Source organism: Ruditapes philippinarum, unplaced genomic scaffold (assembly GCF_026571515.1).
Source record: "Ruditapes philippinarum isolate M1 unplaced genomic scaffold, ASM2657151v2 ctg11737_1_1_1_1, whole genome shotgun sequence".
Taxonomy (NCBI): domain Eukaryota; kingdom Metazoa; phylum Mollusca; class Bivalvia; order Venerida; family Veneridae; genus Ruditapes; species Ruditapes philippinarum.
The window spans coordinates 25,465-42,657 of record NW_026853522.1 but is presented as its reverse complement, the minus strand read 5'-3'; the positions used below and the strand labels follow the sequence as shown (position 1 = coordinate 42,657).

At 30.5% G+C, this 17,193-nt stretch overlaps 1 protein-coding gene across 1 annotated transcript; it reads right to left on the bottom strand.

The window, feature by feature from the left end:
* Positions 1–4,886: 4,886 nt before the first annotated feature.
* LOC132737110 (uncharacterized) lies at positions 4,887–16,752 on the bottom strand. Its single transcript, XM_060724346.1, has 2 exons — positions 16,628–16,752; positions 4,887–6,993 (listed from the first exon to the last, which is right to left on the bottom strand). The coding sequence occupies exon 2, from the start codon at positions 6,990–6,992 to the stop codon at positions 4,887–4,889; it is 2,106 nt and encodes a 701-aa protein (XP_060580329.1). The 5' UTR covers position 6,993; positions 16,628–16,752.
* Positions 16,753–17,193: the final 441 nt, after the last annotated feature.

Genomic DNA, 17,193 nt, shown 5'->3' with positions numbered 1-17,193 from the left:
AAAAAAAATAATTAAAAGTGATACAAAATTTAACTACCTTAAACTGATGATAAATGAAATGAAGTAAGATGATAACGTAAATTAAATTGATTGAAACAAATCATTACGATACTGCAGCATTTTTACATAAAGTTACAACAAATACGGTAGAACCATAATAAATTATTTATGAATATATATATATATATATATATATATATATATAATATATATATATATTATATATATATATATATATATTATATATATATATATATATATATATATTCATAAATATATAATTTATTATTGTTTCTACCGTATAAATTATTTATGAATATATATATATATATATATATATATATACTATATATATATATAATATATATATATATATATATATATATATATATATATTCATAAATATATAATTTATTATGGTTCTACCGTATAAATTATTTATGAATATATATATATATATATAATATATATATATTATATATATATATATATATATATATATATATAATATATATAATATATATATATATATTATATAATATATATATATATATATATATATATATATATATAAAATTTATTATGGTTCTACCGTATTTGTGTAACTTTATGTAAAAATGCTGCAGTATCGTAATGATTTGTTTCAATCAATTTAATTTACGTTATCATCTTACTTCATTTCATTTATCATCAGTTTTTGTTATAAGTAAATACAACGTATCAAAAACTAACGTATCTCTAGAGAAGGATCTTCAGTGGCATGATTTTGGAAGACGTTTATTATTGGTGGTTATTTTGTGGCGTATATTTGAATATATTTGCAACGCAGTATTATGCGGATGGGATTGAATTTTTGTTCCACGGAATGTATGGTGTACTATAGTGGACATTTTGTTTATTCAAAGAAGCACGTTATTTTATTGGAAACCGACAAAGGTCGAGTCTTTTCCAAGGGACTTTATTATACCCTTATGTTTGATTATCATGGAACTTACCATGTTTTATACTTTGTAGCTTCTTATTTGAGGACACACCCGAAGATGACACAGGTCCTCCACACGTATGTCCATGGCTAAAGGGTGACGCATGCCCTTGTTCAGGATCCTATCAACTGTGCCAACACTGTAGGAAGTACAGTTACGCTTGATAAGATTTTATACAAGACGCCCGCCATTGTGACGAATTTTGTTCAACAACGCCACCACTTTATTGAAACATCATGACAGAAACTTTACGGGAGAAATAGACTGAGATACGTTGATAGTGTTTGTTTGCGCAGTGACTTTTCAAATATCATCTTTCTTTTATCATTTTTCATTTATAAATATTCATTTCTGTAAATAAATTTGTATATACTTTTCTGTTCTGAGTTGTTTGTTGTTTTAGATAGCAATTGTAGTCGGCCTGGTATCCCATCGTAGTCCCTATTGTGACATAAGTAATGAAGCTTTAGACTTCTAGCTTGAGTCAAACATTAAAAAACTGTTTATTCAAGCTGAAATTTGAGAAGTGTTGATGTCGTGAAGAAATGTGGATGACATTTAAATTGAGACAGTCCAGTGCGAATAAACTATGCAAACGTCTCCAGAAACAAAAAGGAGGGAGGAAAGTGTGATAGCTTTTTCTATAAGGGTATTTATGTTGGTACATCTTGATGCTGTAAAAATGATTGTTATTATATTCAGTGGTTGAATATACAGAAAGAATGCGTAGAGTTTATCTTAGGAGACACTTTCTACACAACATAAAGTTTGGTGATAAAAATGTAAAATGGAAGTGTATTGTTTCCTTTGTTAAAGTTTATTGTTCATGACTTTTACAAGATGTTATGTATTATCAATATAATTTGAACTATGATATAAATGTACATATATATATTTTTTATCATTTTAATTATCTTTTTGAAAGCCTGTTTCTGAAAGAAAAGCAAAAATATGCATTTACTGTAGAGAGGAAAGCGGGAAATATTTTTGTTGATATCAAAGTAAATTGATTAACAGTGAATTAAACATAATGACAAAATGCTAGTTTTTTAAACTCACTATGTACCAGTTTGAACTGAAAGTGTAAAGGCTATGCCACCAGTAAAGGGCAAATCATGCACATCTTTGCAGTCTGCAAGGCTTTATTTAACTGATAGCTTAATAGCTAAACGTCTTTTGTTTTGTATAATTTTGTATTGAAATCAACGGGATTTAAATTGATTGACGGTTTTAAATGCAAAGCAAGATAAGTAAAATATACAAATTCATCATGTAATGTGTTAAAGATACAAAGGAATCATTTGTAATATGACTGAATTGAAGATGAATGCTAATTAAATTAATATTAACACAGCATTTATAGTTTCTAAACCAATAGCCAATTTTTATTAGTGAATGATGAAGATTAATTTAAAGAAATGAACATATTCAAATTGTTTAAGAACAAAACGTATATATGAAACTATTACTTAGGAAATACATTAGTACAAGACAATATCAAGAAGTTCATTAATGCATATTCATGAAAAAAAAATGGAAATTTCTTATTTATAGATACATGTATTATTTACGTTTTTTACTGGAAAAAAACTCACAACCATATCACAGTTGTTAAAGTATGTTAAAATACGTTTTACCCTTTTTAATGTATGTACTTCATATACGAATGAGACAAAAATAAAGAATAAACTTCTTACTTGTGTTGCTACTGAAATTAAATGATTAATGTTTTCAGTACAACTTTATGTTAATAATAAATTACTAGATTAGACCACTTAAACTTCACATACGTCTACAGTGTTACAATTAAAGGTCTCTGACTAAGATAAATGACGTAAGTGTGATTTTTTCTGATTATTACCCTCTCTGAAATAAGACTTTTGCAACCGGGACAAATTCTCCCATTGTTTTACCTCAACTATTTGAGGAATACTTACTCTCTCCAGGCTCTGTGTTACACTTTGGTTAAAGTTTTGCATGCAACATATTTCAGCAACCACAAAAGATATTTGCTTTTTACTTCACAAGCATTATAGGTATACAGAATTTTAACAGAATTGTGGTCCTTTTTAACTTGAAAAATTCAGGGATAATGTTTTGCATGCAGGCTTCTGAAGATACTCATTTGAACTGTTCCACGACCCATAATTCCGACATGGATTCTGAGTGAACTGGTGAAGTCAAAATAAGTTTACGTTTTGCAATATTTTATTTCAACTTTATGTTTTACTTTGCATGAGCGTGACCTAAGGAATTTTCTGCAAAATTGCATGTCAATTAACCTGAAATGTTTACTTTATCAAATAAGTTAGCAGTATTTTTTATACTTTAGGCAGATTTATTTTTATCTTAAACATGTCAAATCAACTCTTGGTCATCACCAGTATAACAGTCAATCTTTGAAATATAAAGTCTATTCAGTTTTACTTGACAATGACAAAAATGATCATATTGTCACTTTCAACTGTTTAATATTAAAAAATGCCCTGGGGTAGGATACAAATAACGGTACTTTGAGATCATGCTGGACAAATTCTAAATTTCATGGTGCCTAAATATGTCAACGTACGAGTATTGAAAACTTTATGCTTAAAGTTGATATAGAGTTCAGATTTTATTGATCTTTTTAGCGTTTCTGAATTTTCTACTTTTCAAAAAAAGAAAAAAGAAAAAAAAAACGAATTTATCCCACGGACCTCATGATCGTATGTGTACGTAATTTTGTAGCAATGGCAATAATTGATATTGCAAAGTTTACATCTTTGTATACATTGATTACCAAGAATGTTTCGTTTTACAAGTCATGCAGTATGTAATTTTTAAAGGAAAGGAAATACTTCTTAATTAATATATAATTATACAATGTATTGTGATTATTTTAATTTCCATCTACCCTGACATGTCCACATCATCCAGTCTTAGTGATGGTCCTTTTACGTATTTCTAGCACGAGCGGGCACAAGAGTTGAATCACCTACATTATGTTAGCTAGATGGCTCATAGCTTCCTCACAATATTCCTGGCTGGTTAAGCCCCGCATAAAACAACGTCAATATTAATAATCATTATATTTATATCAGAATGCTTAAGAAATGCGGATACGAATGCACATAATATCCAACATTCGACTTAATAATACCGGCACAAGACTAGTCTCAGTGTCTGCAGTTGATGTTATTCCCGAGGTTAACTTGTTGTCCGATGTTAACTAGAGAAAAATAATCAGATGACAGAAGTCCGATTTAATAGATGTACTCGGTCGATTGTTCGGAGCTAGCGGTCGATTTGATTTTCGCTGAAGTATATAGTTCTATTTTTATTATTTCTGGGCCGTGTGGCTAAGTTTTTTGACATTAATTGCTGGCTATCACCGTTGTTGGTTCGAATCCTGCTAAGGACATTCAATTCTTTACGTAAGGAAGCTATTCAGATAGCTAACGTAAGATATTTGGCTCCACCTGGGTTCCCAATTGTACCTGATAAAATGCAAGGAAAGGCATTCGATGGCTTTTTCCACCACGGAAGCTAGAAAGTCTCTATTTAGTTTTTACAGCATCAGTATGACATAAAAGCCAACAATAAGCTTCAATCAAAAACAGCGGACACATTGTTAATAATTAGTATTTTAATCAATCAATGATTTTATCCTTGGATAAATTACATCATACATGTATTTACACGTAACTTAGATAACGTGATGCTAATCATGATGATATGATCGCAATACAACTTTTGTTTGTTTGTTTGTTAAAACGGCATTATATAATACGAAAATATAACTGCAAATTTACTAAAAGTTTGTGTCAAACTTAATAGACAACATTTTGTAAAATACACAATTCAACAGTTTCTAATGTTCAACTCAAACTTTGTCATTTAACCTGTTGAGGGAACTTTGAACGTCTACCTGTTTGAAGCATACTTTCTTACTAAATTACAAATATGAAACTTTGCCGCATTATTTCTTTCTCTGTGTTGAAGGGAGATCATATAACACTGTAATGCTTCCCTTGGTTTGTCCTCTTGTTCCATACATTGGCCAAGAAGGTTGAACGCTGTCTCCCTGTGACCAAAGTTTCTTCCTGTAAAGATAACCTCCACAAGGTTACTTAGTGCCAGTTGTTGATTCTGATGTCTTTGTAGATAACCATATGTCTTGTATTGTAAAAAGTAGAGATAAGGGAGGGAATCAACAACAGCAAAGTCCATCCAAAAATTTTCATGCACACTTCTATATGGCATATCATCTTGAGTAGATCTCATCATTTCATACCGCAATTCTCGAGGCACACAATATACTTCTTTCTGCATGAATTTTACACAACATGATGCGATACTACTGATGCAATTTTCACTTAAGTCATTGCATTTCCTCTTAAATTCAGCAGAGCAACTTGTCATTGGATGAGGCCAGCAGCCACATACAGGTTCAACAACAGTAGAGTTATATCGACTTTCAGTTTGTCTCAGAATGAACTCTGCTCTATCCATATCACCTAAAGAGTAGAACATTGAAGCTAGTTTTAATCTGCCAGATGTGACATCTGAGTTCAAACCCAATGTAAGCCACTTAAGTGCTTCATATTTAACTGTATTATTCTGTTCAATACTTGATGACGCCATTATAAGACCTAGTGTTGAATATAAAAATGGTACCAGACAACGACTTACAAACTGTTCCACTCTATTTCCGCGTGTACTGTAGTATGTAAGCTTTAAGATAATATGCTTAAGATTACATTGATGATCATTTGACAAGTTATAAATTAGCGTTATTATTCCTCCGCTAATCTCCGTCATTAGACAGAGGAAAAGATCAGACAAACATTCTTCGTGTATCTCAAGTGAGGTTGGAATATTATATGCAATATGAACAAATGTACTTAGCTTGACCTGTAGTCTCTGGCTAATATTATCCATGCTTATTCGCAGTAAAAATCCACCATCGCTCTGTATTATGTCACATAATTTCTTTAAAACGTCTTGCTTCTCTTCAGCTGTAAATTGTCCGGCCATTAAATTGTTATCAGAAATAATGTAATGCGGGCAATTTTCATTTTGAACATAGCTATGAAGTTCAAGCAAGCAGTACGATAAACATGTAAAAAGATTGTCCCTTTTCCATATTTTTTGTTCTGTATTTTCTATGCAATGTAATAAAACGGTTTTACACATAAAACTAGACAGATTACTCAGCTTTTGGGGATTCAGAAAAGTTTTCAAAATTATTTTCATTAAAACATAGCATTGTAATTGCGTAATATTTAGATTGAACATCAAACATCTCTCTGCTAAAGAAGTAGATATTCTCCACTCGAAATCTGGATAAGAAGCAATCTTGCTACTAGTACCAACAACAGAACAATCACAACTAGCAGCATATCTGACACTTTCAGATGATAACCACCTCTTAACACCGGGTCTTTCTAGGAAATGTGATACTGATCGAAGTTGTGAATTAAAAGGGAAAGCAAATACAACGTCAATGTCGCGGTATCCATTTACCCCGGAGACAGCATTTGATGGCCCATGTCGCTCAGTATTTTCTTGCTTAAAGCTTGTTAGGAATGTATTTCTTAATAAGATTCTCCCTATGCTATCTCTTATGTAATGTTCATTAGGAATGTTTGTCTCAAAAAAAGGTTCATCAGATCGAAGTAGTTGTAGAAAACAATATCCTGGTGTAACATTCTCATCCTGTATCATAAGAAGATTTCTCTTACTTTGTTTCCACTCTGCCCAGTCTTGTATGACATTATAGCCATAATCTACAATTACCGTGTCTTGATCTGAGCGAAGTCCTATAGTAGTGGTACCTTCAATCTGACTCCCAAGATGATACAAAGTTCTCTTTTTACCAATTGATCTGTATGTAATCGTTCCTAAACTCTCCCTCAGCATGAACATTCTTCTTCTTTTCATCACCATTTCCTCATTAACACCAACATCCTCTAATACCTCAGATAACTTCAGTGACAAAGTTTTACAATATTCAGGTGACTGAAACATTCTGTAATGATAAAAATATATTTCTTTGTCAAAGCATAAGGAATGAGGTTATGATAATATAGAATAATTTTTTGTTACTTCATATTAAACGAGATATAAAGATATTAAAGTTTCCAGTGTTTCTCTGTTAAAAATGTTCGATGCTTTTTGTTTAAATTATCTTTAATATAACAAGTCTGGTTGGAAAGAACAAAAGATTGCATTATTTCATTGATAAAATAACCTGTATTTTCCTAATACATTATACATGTCAAAAATACATAATTGAAGAATGATAATACAAAAATACCATAGTTTTTATTTGTTTACTTCCTCTTTCGATTTTGAATAGATAAAAATAAATTCAATTAATATTACACCATCTAAAATGTCATTTCTAACAATGTCATATTGGAATATTAAAAATGTACAAAAATCGCATTATGCATCCATAACTTTTCTTTGAACAATAAACAAGTACCAATTAGAATAATTCTGAAAATTGATATTTAAAACTGTAGAAACTGACCCAGGAGAAATACTTGCTTTACTTGCTTTATAGATTTATTCCCTATATATACCATTTTGCAATTTTTTCAACGTGAAACGATTTCTATCGTTATCATTAATCTTAATGTAATAGTCATTAATTACGTCACAATTAAAGCTTAAATGAAATAACGACAAAACTTCAGCTACAATTTTATGGAAAATAAACAGAACTTGTAGTCTACATGTATACATGATTATTAAATATAAATTATCAAATATATATTAAACTTACTTTTAATTGTACGAATTTTTGTCTTATATTTATGACCGGTAAACAAACACTTCCAAGGGTGGTTCGTAAAATTTCCAATTTTTACTTCCTCTTTCGATTTTCAAAGGTCAGAAAGATAACTCTTGTAGTATGAATAGCTACATGGTTTGGGCTTTAATTCCCTTAGCTATGTATACTTTATCAATATGTGAAAACTATGGTGGCATATTTCTGCCACCAGATAACCATATAACTAGTTAACCTCTAAATTAACTAGATAATTATGTGGTTAACTAGTTACGTAACTAGTTAATCAGTTAGTATTAAGCTGGTATAATAATAAAAGGATGGCAGTTGTAGGCACTAACATGCATTTATTTCCCGTTATGATCTTATATTTATTGAAAAAAATAACTAGTTACGTAACTAGTTAACCATATAAATAACTAGTTAATTAAGAGGTTAACTAGTTACGTAACTAGTTAACCTCTTAATTAACTAGTTAGTTATATGGCTATATGCCACCATAGAAAACATCTTTTATTTTGATAAAAAGAGTAATTAAACTTGTGAAAAAATTGCTGAAGACAGTTGTGAAAAGATATGATTGTCTCTGCATTTCTTTTCACCGACCATCGGTAAATTAAGTGATAGTGCCAATGATGAAGTTGTAAAAAATATTTAAAGAACAACAACAGCAAATATGTTTTCATCAACTGAAGAATAATTTTATTTTTTTCATCATAACTTACATTACAAGTTGAAAGAAAGAATTTCGATGTATTTTACAAAAGGACTGTTGGACGAGAAAATAAAAATCTTTATCGTTGAGACATCGTCAAGTATTCAATAATAAATTTCGAGATGTAATTCATTCTGAATATATATGTCTTAAATGAATAACACTTATTTTATTGATTTTGAAATAAAACCATTTAGTACCCTTCTCTCACAAAATGTATATATTTAATATATAAACATAATGTTTGAACCAATGAGATTGCAGCTATTTTTAGATCATATAATAAATAAAATGATATCATATTATATCATATCATATCAAATCATATAACATTATTTTATATTATATCATATCATATCATATAATGTTATAAAAGACCATAATTATGGCATCTTTAGTCTTATTTTTTCGTGAATATTAAATATTGAATTCATCAGTCTAATGAGGCGGGATAGCCACACAATGACGGACAGCCCATTTGTACTTTATTGCGTTGCTTATGTTGTTAACAAGTATCACCTTGAATAAAGTGGAAGGGTTGAAAATAACAATCTTAGCTTCTCTAACTCATAACGGCGATAAGTCTCTCCGTCAGGCGACTTATGATTAGGATGAAGACAAAGACTGAGATATTAACTCGAAACAAAATACAAAGAAATTATTTGATTTGTCAATCTTGTTCAGCAGAAGACTTAGAAAATGAATTTTATTTTTATTCTATATGTCCATGGTATATGCGGCGTTAACATTAAACTATCGTATTTTGTAAACCAGAGTATATTAATGTATTGCACTATTACAAAGTAATAATAGAAGTGAGCTTTTTAAATCAGCAGTGCATTTGCTAACGTGTTAATTATTAAATGATGATCATGAATAAAAAATAATTATTAATTCCTTTTTTTTATCCCATTTGTTAATCCTCTTTTTAACGGGGGGTTTTACGGTTTACTTCAATATTTGTTCAAGATGACGCAATATGAAGAAAAAACAAAATTCTGTTTTTTTTTCCTGTCGACTTTTTCTTTTGGGACATTTTTTTCACCCCTTTGGGCTGTTTGTTTAAACTTGTTTTCCGGTAAATTTAAAATTTTGAAAAACCTCGATTGCCATTTCAAATTTAAAAAAAAATAGGGGATAAATTCTGAAAAAAAAAAATTTTAAATTTAAACAAAGGGGTGCCTCCCGGGTTTTATAGTTAGTTATTAGTTGAGTTCCCTAAATCGGAAAGGATATAAAAATTAATAAATTTTAAAAATTTAAATTTACTTTTATTTTTGGTTTTTAATAAATTAAAAAGTTTTTAAGCTTTAAAAAATTGAAAAATTTTTTATGACATTGTATTAAATTTGGGTTTAAAGGAAGGGAAATAGTCGTGGTCTTTGTCACGTTACAATATTTCATTCACCTAGTTTTGACTGTAAATGAAACCACAGCAAAAAATCCAATTTTGTGAGTCACAATGATAATCTGTACAAAAGTCAATTGGTAGGCCACCCGTGATTTACAGTGATAATCTTTACAAAAACATTTGTACCATCGAACCATCGCGTTTTCACCATCGTACCATCGCGTCAACGTATTTTCACCATCGTAGCATCGCGTTTTTACCCTCGTGCCATCGCGTTTTCACCATCGCGTTTTCACCATCGTGATATCGCACTTTCACCATCGTGATATCGCACTTTCACTATCGTACCATCGAGCTCTCACTATCGTACCATTGCGTTTTCACCATCGTACCATCGTGCTTTCACCACCGTACCATTGCGTTATCTTGATGAATAATCACGATTTCAAAAAGAAAGAGTTTTTTATTCGATGTATAATCTATGTTAAGTTTAGCATACAGGACAGTAACTTTAAATTTTACTTGAAGTCATGTTTAAGTTATTTGCTTAAAATTAAATATAGATAGTACACGAAGCTTAAAAAGATACATATATGAAAATTTTTCTTGACTTTGAAATGTATTAAACATTTGTGGAGGATGCAAGTTTGACCATGAAGTGATGAAACTTTAACTTGAAATTATATCAAATTTGACAACACAATTAATTAATGAAGCTTTGGACTTCTGGTTTGAGTCAAACATTAAATAACTGTTTACTCAAGCTGAAACTTGAGAAGTGTTGATGTTGTGAAGAAATGTGGATGAGATTGAAATTGAGACAGTCCAGTGCGAATAAAATATGCAAACGTCTCCAGAAGGTAAAAGGAGGGAGGAAAGTGTGATAGCTTTTCTAATAAGGGTATTTATGTTGGTAACATCTTGATGCTGTAAAAATGATTGTTATTATATTCAGTGGTTGAATATACAGAAAATAATGCTTAGGGTTTCACAACATAAAGTTTGGTGATAAAAAATGTAAAATGGAAGTGCATTGTTTCCTTTGTTAAAGTTTGATTATTCATGAACTTTTACAGGATCTTATGCATTTTCAATATAATTTGAAATATGATATCAGTGTAACATATATTTATTTTTCATCATTTTAATTATCTGTTTGAAAGCCTGTCTCTGAAAGAAAAGCAAAAATATATACATTAAAGTGTAGAGAGGAAAAACATTGAACCATTTTTGATATAAATATTGTACTCATATCAAAGTAAATTGATAAATAGTGAATTAAACCAAAAATGACAAAAATGCTGGTTTTTGAATTGACTATTGTACCAGCTGTGAACTGAAGTGATAAGTCTACGCCACTAGTACAAAGCAAAGCATGAACATATTTGCAGTCTGGCCAGGCTTTGTTTATTTTTACTGATAGCTTAATTAGCTTAGCATCTTTTGTTGTGTATATTTTTGTATTGAAATCAACGGGATATTATATTGTTTGACGGTTTTTAAATACAAAGCAAGATAAGTCATATATAGAAATTACAGCAATGTAATGTGTTAAAGATAAAAAGGAATCATTTTTAAGATGACTGAATTTAAGATGATATAAGATTTACACAGCATTAATAGTTTCTAAACCAATAGTCATTTTTTATCAGTGAATGATGAAGATTTATTTAAAGAAATGAACATACAAACATGAATTAGAATTGTTTAAAAACAAAAAGTATGTATGAAACTGTTACTAAGGAAATACATTAGTACAAGACAATATCAATAATTTCAGTCATGCAAATTCATGAAGAAACATTTAAAGATACATGTTTTTACATTTTTTTTACTGGTAAAAAACCATATCACAGTTTTTTTTTATTATGTTTAAATACATTTTACCCTTTTTATTGTATGTACTTCTTATATGATTTCGAAAAAAAAAGAAAACAAACTTCTTACTTGTGTTATGCTACTGAAATTAAAGATTTATGTTATGACAAGATTAGAACACTTAAAACTTTACAGAGTCTACAGTGATACAGTTGAAGGTCACTGACCAGATCAATGACTTAAGTGTGATTTTTACATATTATTATCCTGTCTGAAATAAGAGTTTTGCAACCGGCTCAAATTCCCCCATTGTTTTACCTCAACTATTCGAAGACAAATAGGTTCATCATACTCACTCAAACATTTATGTATACATGTATGTGAGAGCATAATATGTATACATAAGTTTGACAGAATTATGGTCATTTTTTAACTTGAAAAATTCAGGATTAATGTTTTGCAGGAAGACCTCTGATGATACTCATTTGAAACTTTCCAAGACCCATAATTCTGACAAGGATTTTGAGTGAAATGGTGAAGTCAAAATATGTTTACGTTTTGCAATACTGCTTTCAATTTTATGTTTTACTTTGCATGAACAATAAATAATGTGACCTAAGGAAAGTTCTGTAAAATTTCAAGAGATTATTATTATTATTATTATACTTTTGGCAGATTTATATTTTATCTTAAATAAGTCAAATCAACTGTTGGTCATCACCAGTATCACAGTCAATCTTTAAAATATATAGTCTATTCAGCTTTATTTAATAATGACAAAAATGAGTATAGTTTCACTTTAAGAGTGTTTAATATCTAAAAATGCCCAGGGGTAGAATACAAATATCGATACTTTGAGAACTTGCGATTCATGATTTGTCGGACAAATTTTAAATTTCAGGACACCTAAATATGTCTACATACGAGTATTGAAACAATTTTATACTTAATTGAGTTCAGATTTTATTGCCTATTTCGCGTTTCTGAATTTTCTACTTTTCATAAAAATTAATAAAAAATTTATCCCACGAACCACATGTATTGTGTTTATTATTATTTCCATTGACCCTGACATGGCAACATCACGTCATGCCAGTCTTAGTGATGGTGTTTTACGTGCATTATTTCTGGCACTAGCGGGCTCCATCACTTGAATCACCTTCACTCTGTTAGCTAGATGGCTCATAGCTTCCTCACATCAATATCTCTGGCAGGATTGAAACATAGCGATGATGGACAAGTGACTTTAATTATTAAGCCACGCCCAACAATGTTGATAATAATATTAATCATTACATTATTGTATCAGAACGCTTAAGCAATGCGGACACGAATACATATAATATTTAACATTCGACTAAATGTTTTCTGCAAAGGACTAGGCTTATTGTCCGCAATTATTCCCGAGGTTAACTTGTTGTCTGAGGTTAACTAGAAAAACTATCAGATGACAGACATTGTCCGATTTAATAGATGTCATTGGTCGATTGTTCGGAGCTAGCTGTCGATTTGATTTTCGCTGAACTACTAGTATATAGTTCTATTTTTATAATTTCAAGGGCCGAATGGCTAAGCTATTTGACATTAGCTATAGGCTTTCAACGTTGTTGGTTCAAATTCTGCCAGGGACGTCCAATTGTTCATGTAAGGAAGCTATACAGATAACTAAAATATGATAAATGTGGCTCCACCTGGGTTCCCAATTCTACCTGTATGACATAACAGCCAACAATATACTTGAAATAAAAAAAGCGGTCACATAATAAATAAATTGTATTTTCATCAATGATTTTATTCTTGAATGAATTATATCATATTTTAATGTACTTAACAAATATAATTCCTATCATGATGATATGATCACAGTTCAACTTTGTTTGTTTGTTTGTTAAGAATGCTGAAATATAACTGCAAACTTACAGGAATTTTGTAGGAACCTAACAAGAAACAACAAATGCGCAAGTTAACATATTTTCATACGTCTAACTCAAACCCTTTCATGGAACTTTCAACGTCTACATATTCGACGCATACTTTCTAAGTAAATTACAAATATGAAACTTTGCCGCATTGTTTCTTTTTCTTTGTTGAAGGGAAAACATATAGCACAGTAATGCTTCCCATGGTTTGTTCTCTTTTTCCATACATTGACCGAGAAGAATGAGAGCTGTCTCCCTGTGACCAAAGTTTCTTCCTGTAACGATAACCTTCGCAAGGTTACTAAGCGCCCGTTGTTGATCCTGATGTCTTTGTAGGTGACTGTATGTCTTGTATTGTAAATAGTAGAGATAAGGGAGGGAATCAGCAACAGCATAGTCCATCCATTGCCTTTCATGTATCCTTCTATGTGGAATATCATCTCTTGTAGATCTCATCATTTCATACCGCAATTCTCGAGGCACACAATTTGCTTCTGCCTGCATGAATGTGACACAACATGATGTTATACTATTGATGTTATTTTCACTTAGTTCACTGCATTTCCTTTTAAATTCAACAGAAAAACTTGACAGTGGATGAGCCCAGCAGCCACATACATGTTCAACAACAGTAGAATTATATCGACTTTCAGTTTGTCTCAGAATGAACTCTGCTCTATCCATATCACCTACACAGTAGAACATTGAAGCTAGTTTTAATCTGCCAGATGTAACATCTGAGTTCAAACCGAATGTAAGCCACTTCAATGCTTCATAAGGAACTGGATAATTCTCTCTGATTCTTTTTGATGCCATTATAAGACCTAGTGTGGAACTAAGAAAAGTTGCCAGAGAACGACTTGCAATCCGTTCTAGTCTATTTCCACGTATACCGAAGTGACTTAGCTTTAAGATAGTTTGTTTGAGATTACTAATATGGTCATTTGACAAATATTTGATTATAAGTAATATCAGTCTGCTTATCTCGACCATTAGATTGATGAAAAGTGTAGACGAACATTCTTCGTGTATCTCCAAAGATTTTCGAATATTATACGCAAGATGAACAAATGAACTAAGCTTGACATGTAGTCTCTGGCTAATATTATCAATGCTTATTCGTAGAAAACATCTACCATCGCTCTGTATTATGTCACATAATTTCTGTAAAACGTGTCGCTTCTCTTCAGCTGTAAATTGTCCAGCCATTAAGTTGTTATCAGAAATAATGAAATGCGGGCAATTTTCATTTTGAACACAGCTACGAAGTTCAAGCAAGCAGTAAGATAAACATGTTAAAAGATTATCCTTTTTCCATATGCTTTGTTCTGTTTGTTCTATGCAATGTAATAAAACGGTTTTACACATAAAACTTGAAAGAGCACACACATTTTGTGCATTCAGGAATGATTTCAAAATTATTTTTATAAAAACATAGCATTGTAATTGCGTAATATTAAGATGAAACATCAAACATCTCTCTGCTACAGAAGTAGATATTCTCCACTCTAATTCCGAATAAGTAGCAATCTTGCTACTGGCCGCAACAACAAAACAATCACAGCTAGCAGCATATCTGGCACTTTCAGATGGTAACCACCTCATAACACAAGCTCTTTCTAGAGAATGGGATGTTGATTGAAGCCTTGAATTAAAAGGATATGCAATTACAATGTCAACGTCACAATAATTACCATTGCTTGAGATCGCATTTGATGGCCCGTGTCGCTCAACATTTTCTTCAATAAAACGTTCTACGAATGAATTTTTTAATAATATTCTCCCAATGCTATCTCTAATGTAATGTTCATCAGGAATGTTTGTCTCAAAAAGAGGTTCATCAGATCGAAGTAATTGTAGCCAACAATATCCTGGTGATACATTCTCATCCTGTATCATAAGTAGGTTTCTCTGATTTTGTTTCCAGTCAGCCCAGTCTTGCATCACATTATAATCATAGTCTACAATTACCATGTCAAGATCTGATTTAAGTCCTTCAGTAGTGGTTCCTTCAGGCCGACTCCCAAGATGATATATAGTAAGGTTTTCACCGCATGATCTGTATGTGATCGTTGATAAACTGTCCTTCAGCATGAACACTCTTCTTCTTTTTATCACCACTTTCTCATTAACACCAACATCCTCTAATACCTCAGATAATGTCAGTGACAAAGTTCTACAATATTCAGGTGACTGAAACATTCTGTAATCATAATAAATATATTTCCTTGTTAAAACATAAGAAATGGGGTTATGATAATATAGAATAATTTATGTTGTTACTAGATATTAAATGAAATAGAAAGATGTTAAAGATTCCAGTGTTTTTCTGTTAAAAATATTCAATTCTTTCTGTTTAAATTATCTTTAATATAACATGTCTGGTTTTAAAGAAAAGAAGAGGAAGAACAAAAGATTGTATAATTACACTGCTGTTTTGATCTGTATTTTCTTAAGATACACGTCAAAAATATCCCCATTGAAGAATGATAATACAAAATACCCATAGATTTTATTATTTTACTTCCTCTTTCGGTTTTAATATATAATAATAAATTCAATCAATGTTACACCATTTCAAATATCATTTCTAACAATCTCATATTGGAAAATTAAAAAATGTACAAAAATTGCATTATATGTATCAATTACTTTTCTTTGAACAAGGACCAATTAGAATATTTCTGAAAATTGATATTTAAAAACTGAAGAAACTGACCTAGGAGAAATACTTGCTTTACTTGCTTCATAGATTCATTTCCTATATGTACCAATTTATATTTTTTCCAACGTGAAACGATTTCTACCGTTAAATATTAATTTTTATCTTGCTTCATAGATTCATTTCCTATATGTACCAATTTATATTTTTTCCAACGTGAAACGATTTCTACCGTTAAATATTAATTTTTATGTAATAGTCATTAATTTCGTCACAATTAAACCTTATATATGAATTTACGACTACACATCAGTTACAATTTTATGGAAAATGAACGAAAATTGTAGTCTACATGTATACATGATTAATATATAAAATTATCAAATATATATTAAACTTACTTTTAATTGTACGAATTTTTGTCTTATATTTATGACGGTAAACAAACACTTCCAAGGGTGATTCGTAAAATTTCCAATTTTTACTTCCTCTTTCGATTTTCAAAAGTCAGAAAGATAACTCTTGTAGTATGAATAGCTACATGGTTTGAGCTTTAATTCCCTTAGCTTTGTATACTTTATCAATATGTGAAAACTATGCTGGCATATTTCTGCCACCAGATAACCATATAACTAACTAGTGAATTAAGAGGTTATCTAGCTAGTAAACCTCTTAATTAACACGATGGTTATGTGGTTAAATAGTTACGTTACTAGTAAATTTTTTCAATAAATTAAAGGTCATAACAAGAAATAAATGCATGTTAGTACCTACAACTGCCATCCTTTCATTATTTTACCAGCTTTATATTATGTGATTAACTAGTTACGCAAATCATGCACATCTTTGCAGTCTGTAAGGCTTTATTTAACTGATAGCTTAATAGCTAAACGTCTTTTGAAATCAACGGGATTTAAATTGATTGACGGTTTTAAATGCAAAGCAAGATTAGTAAAATATACAAATT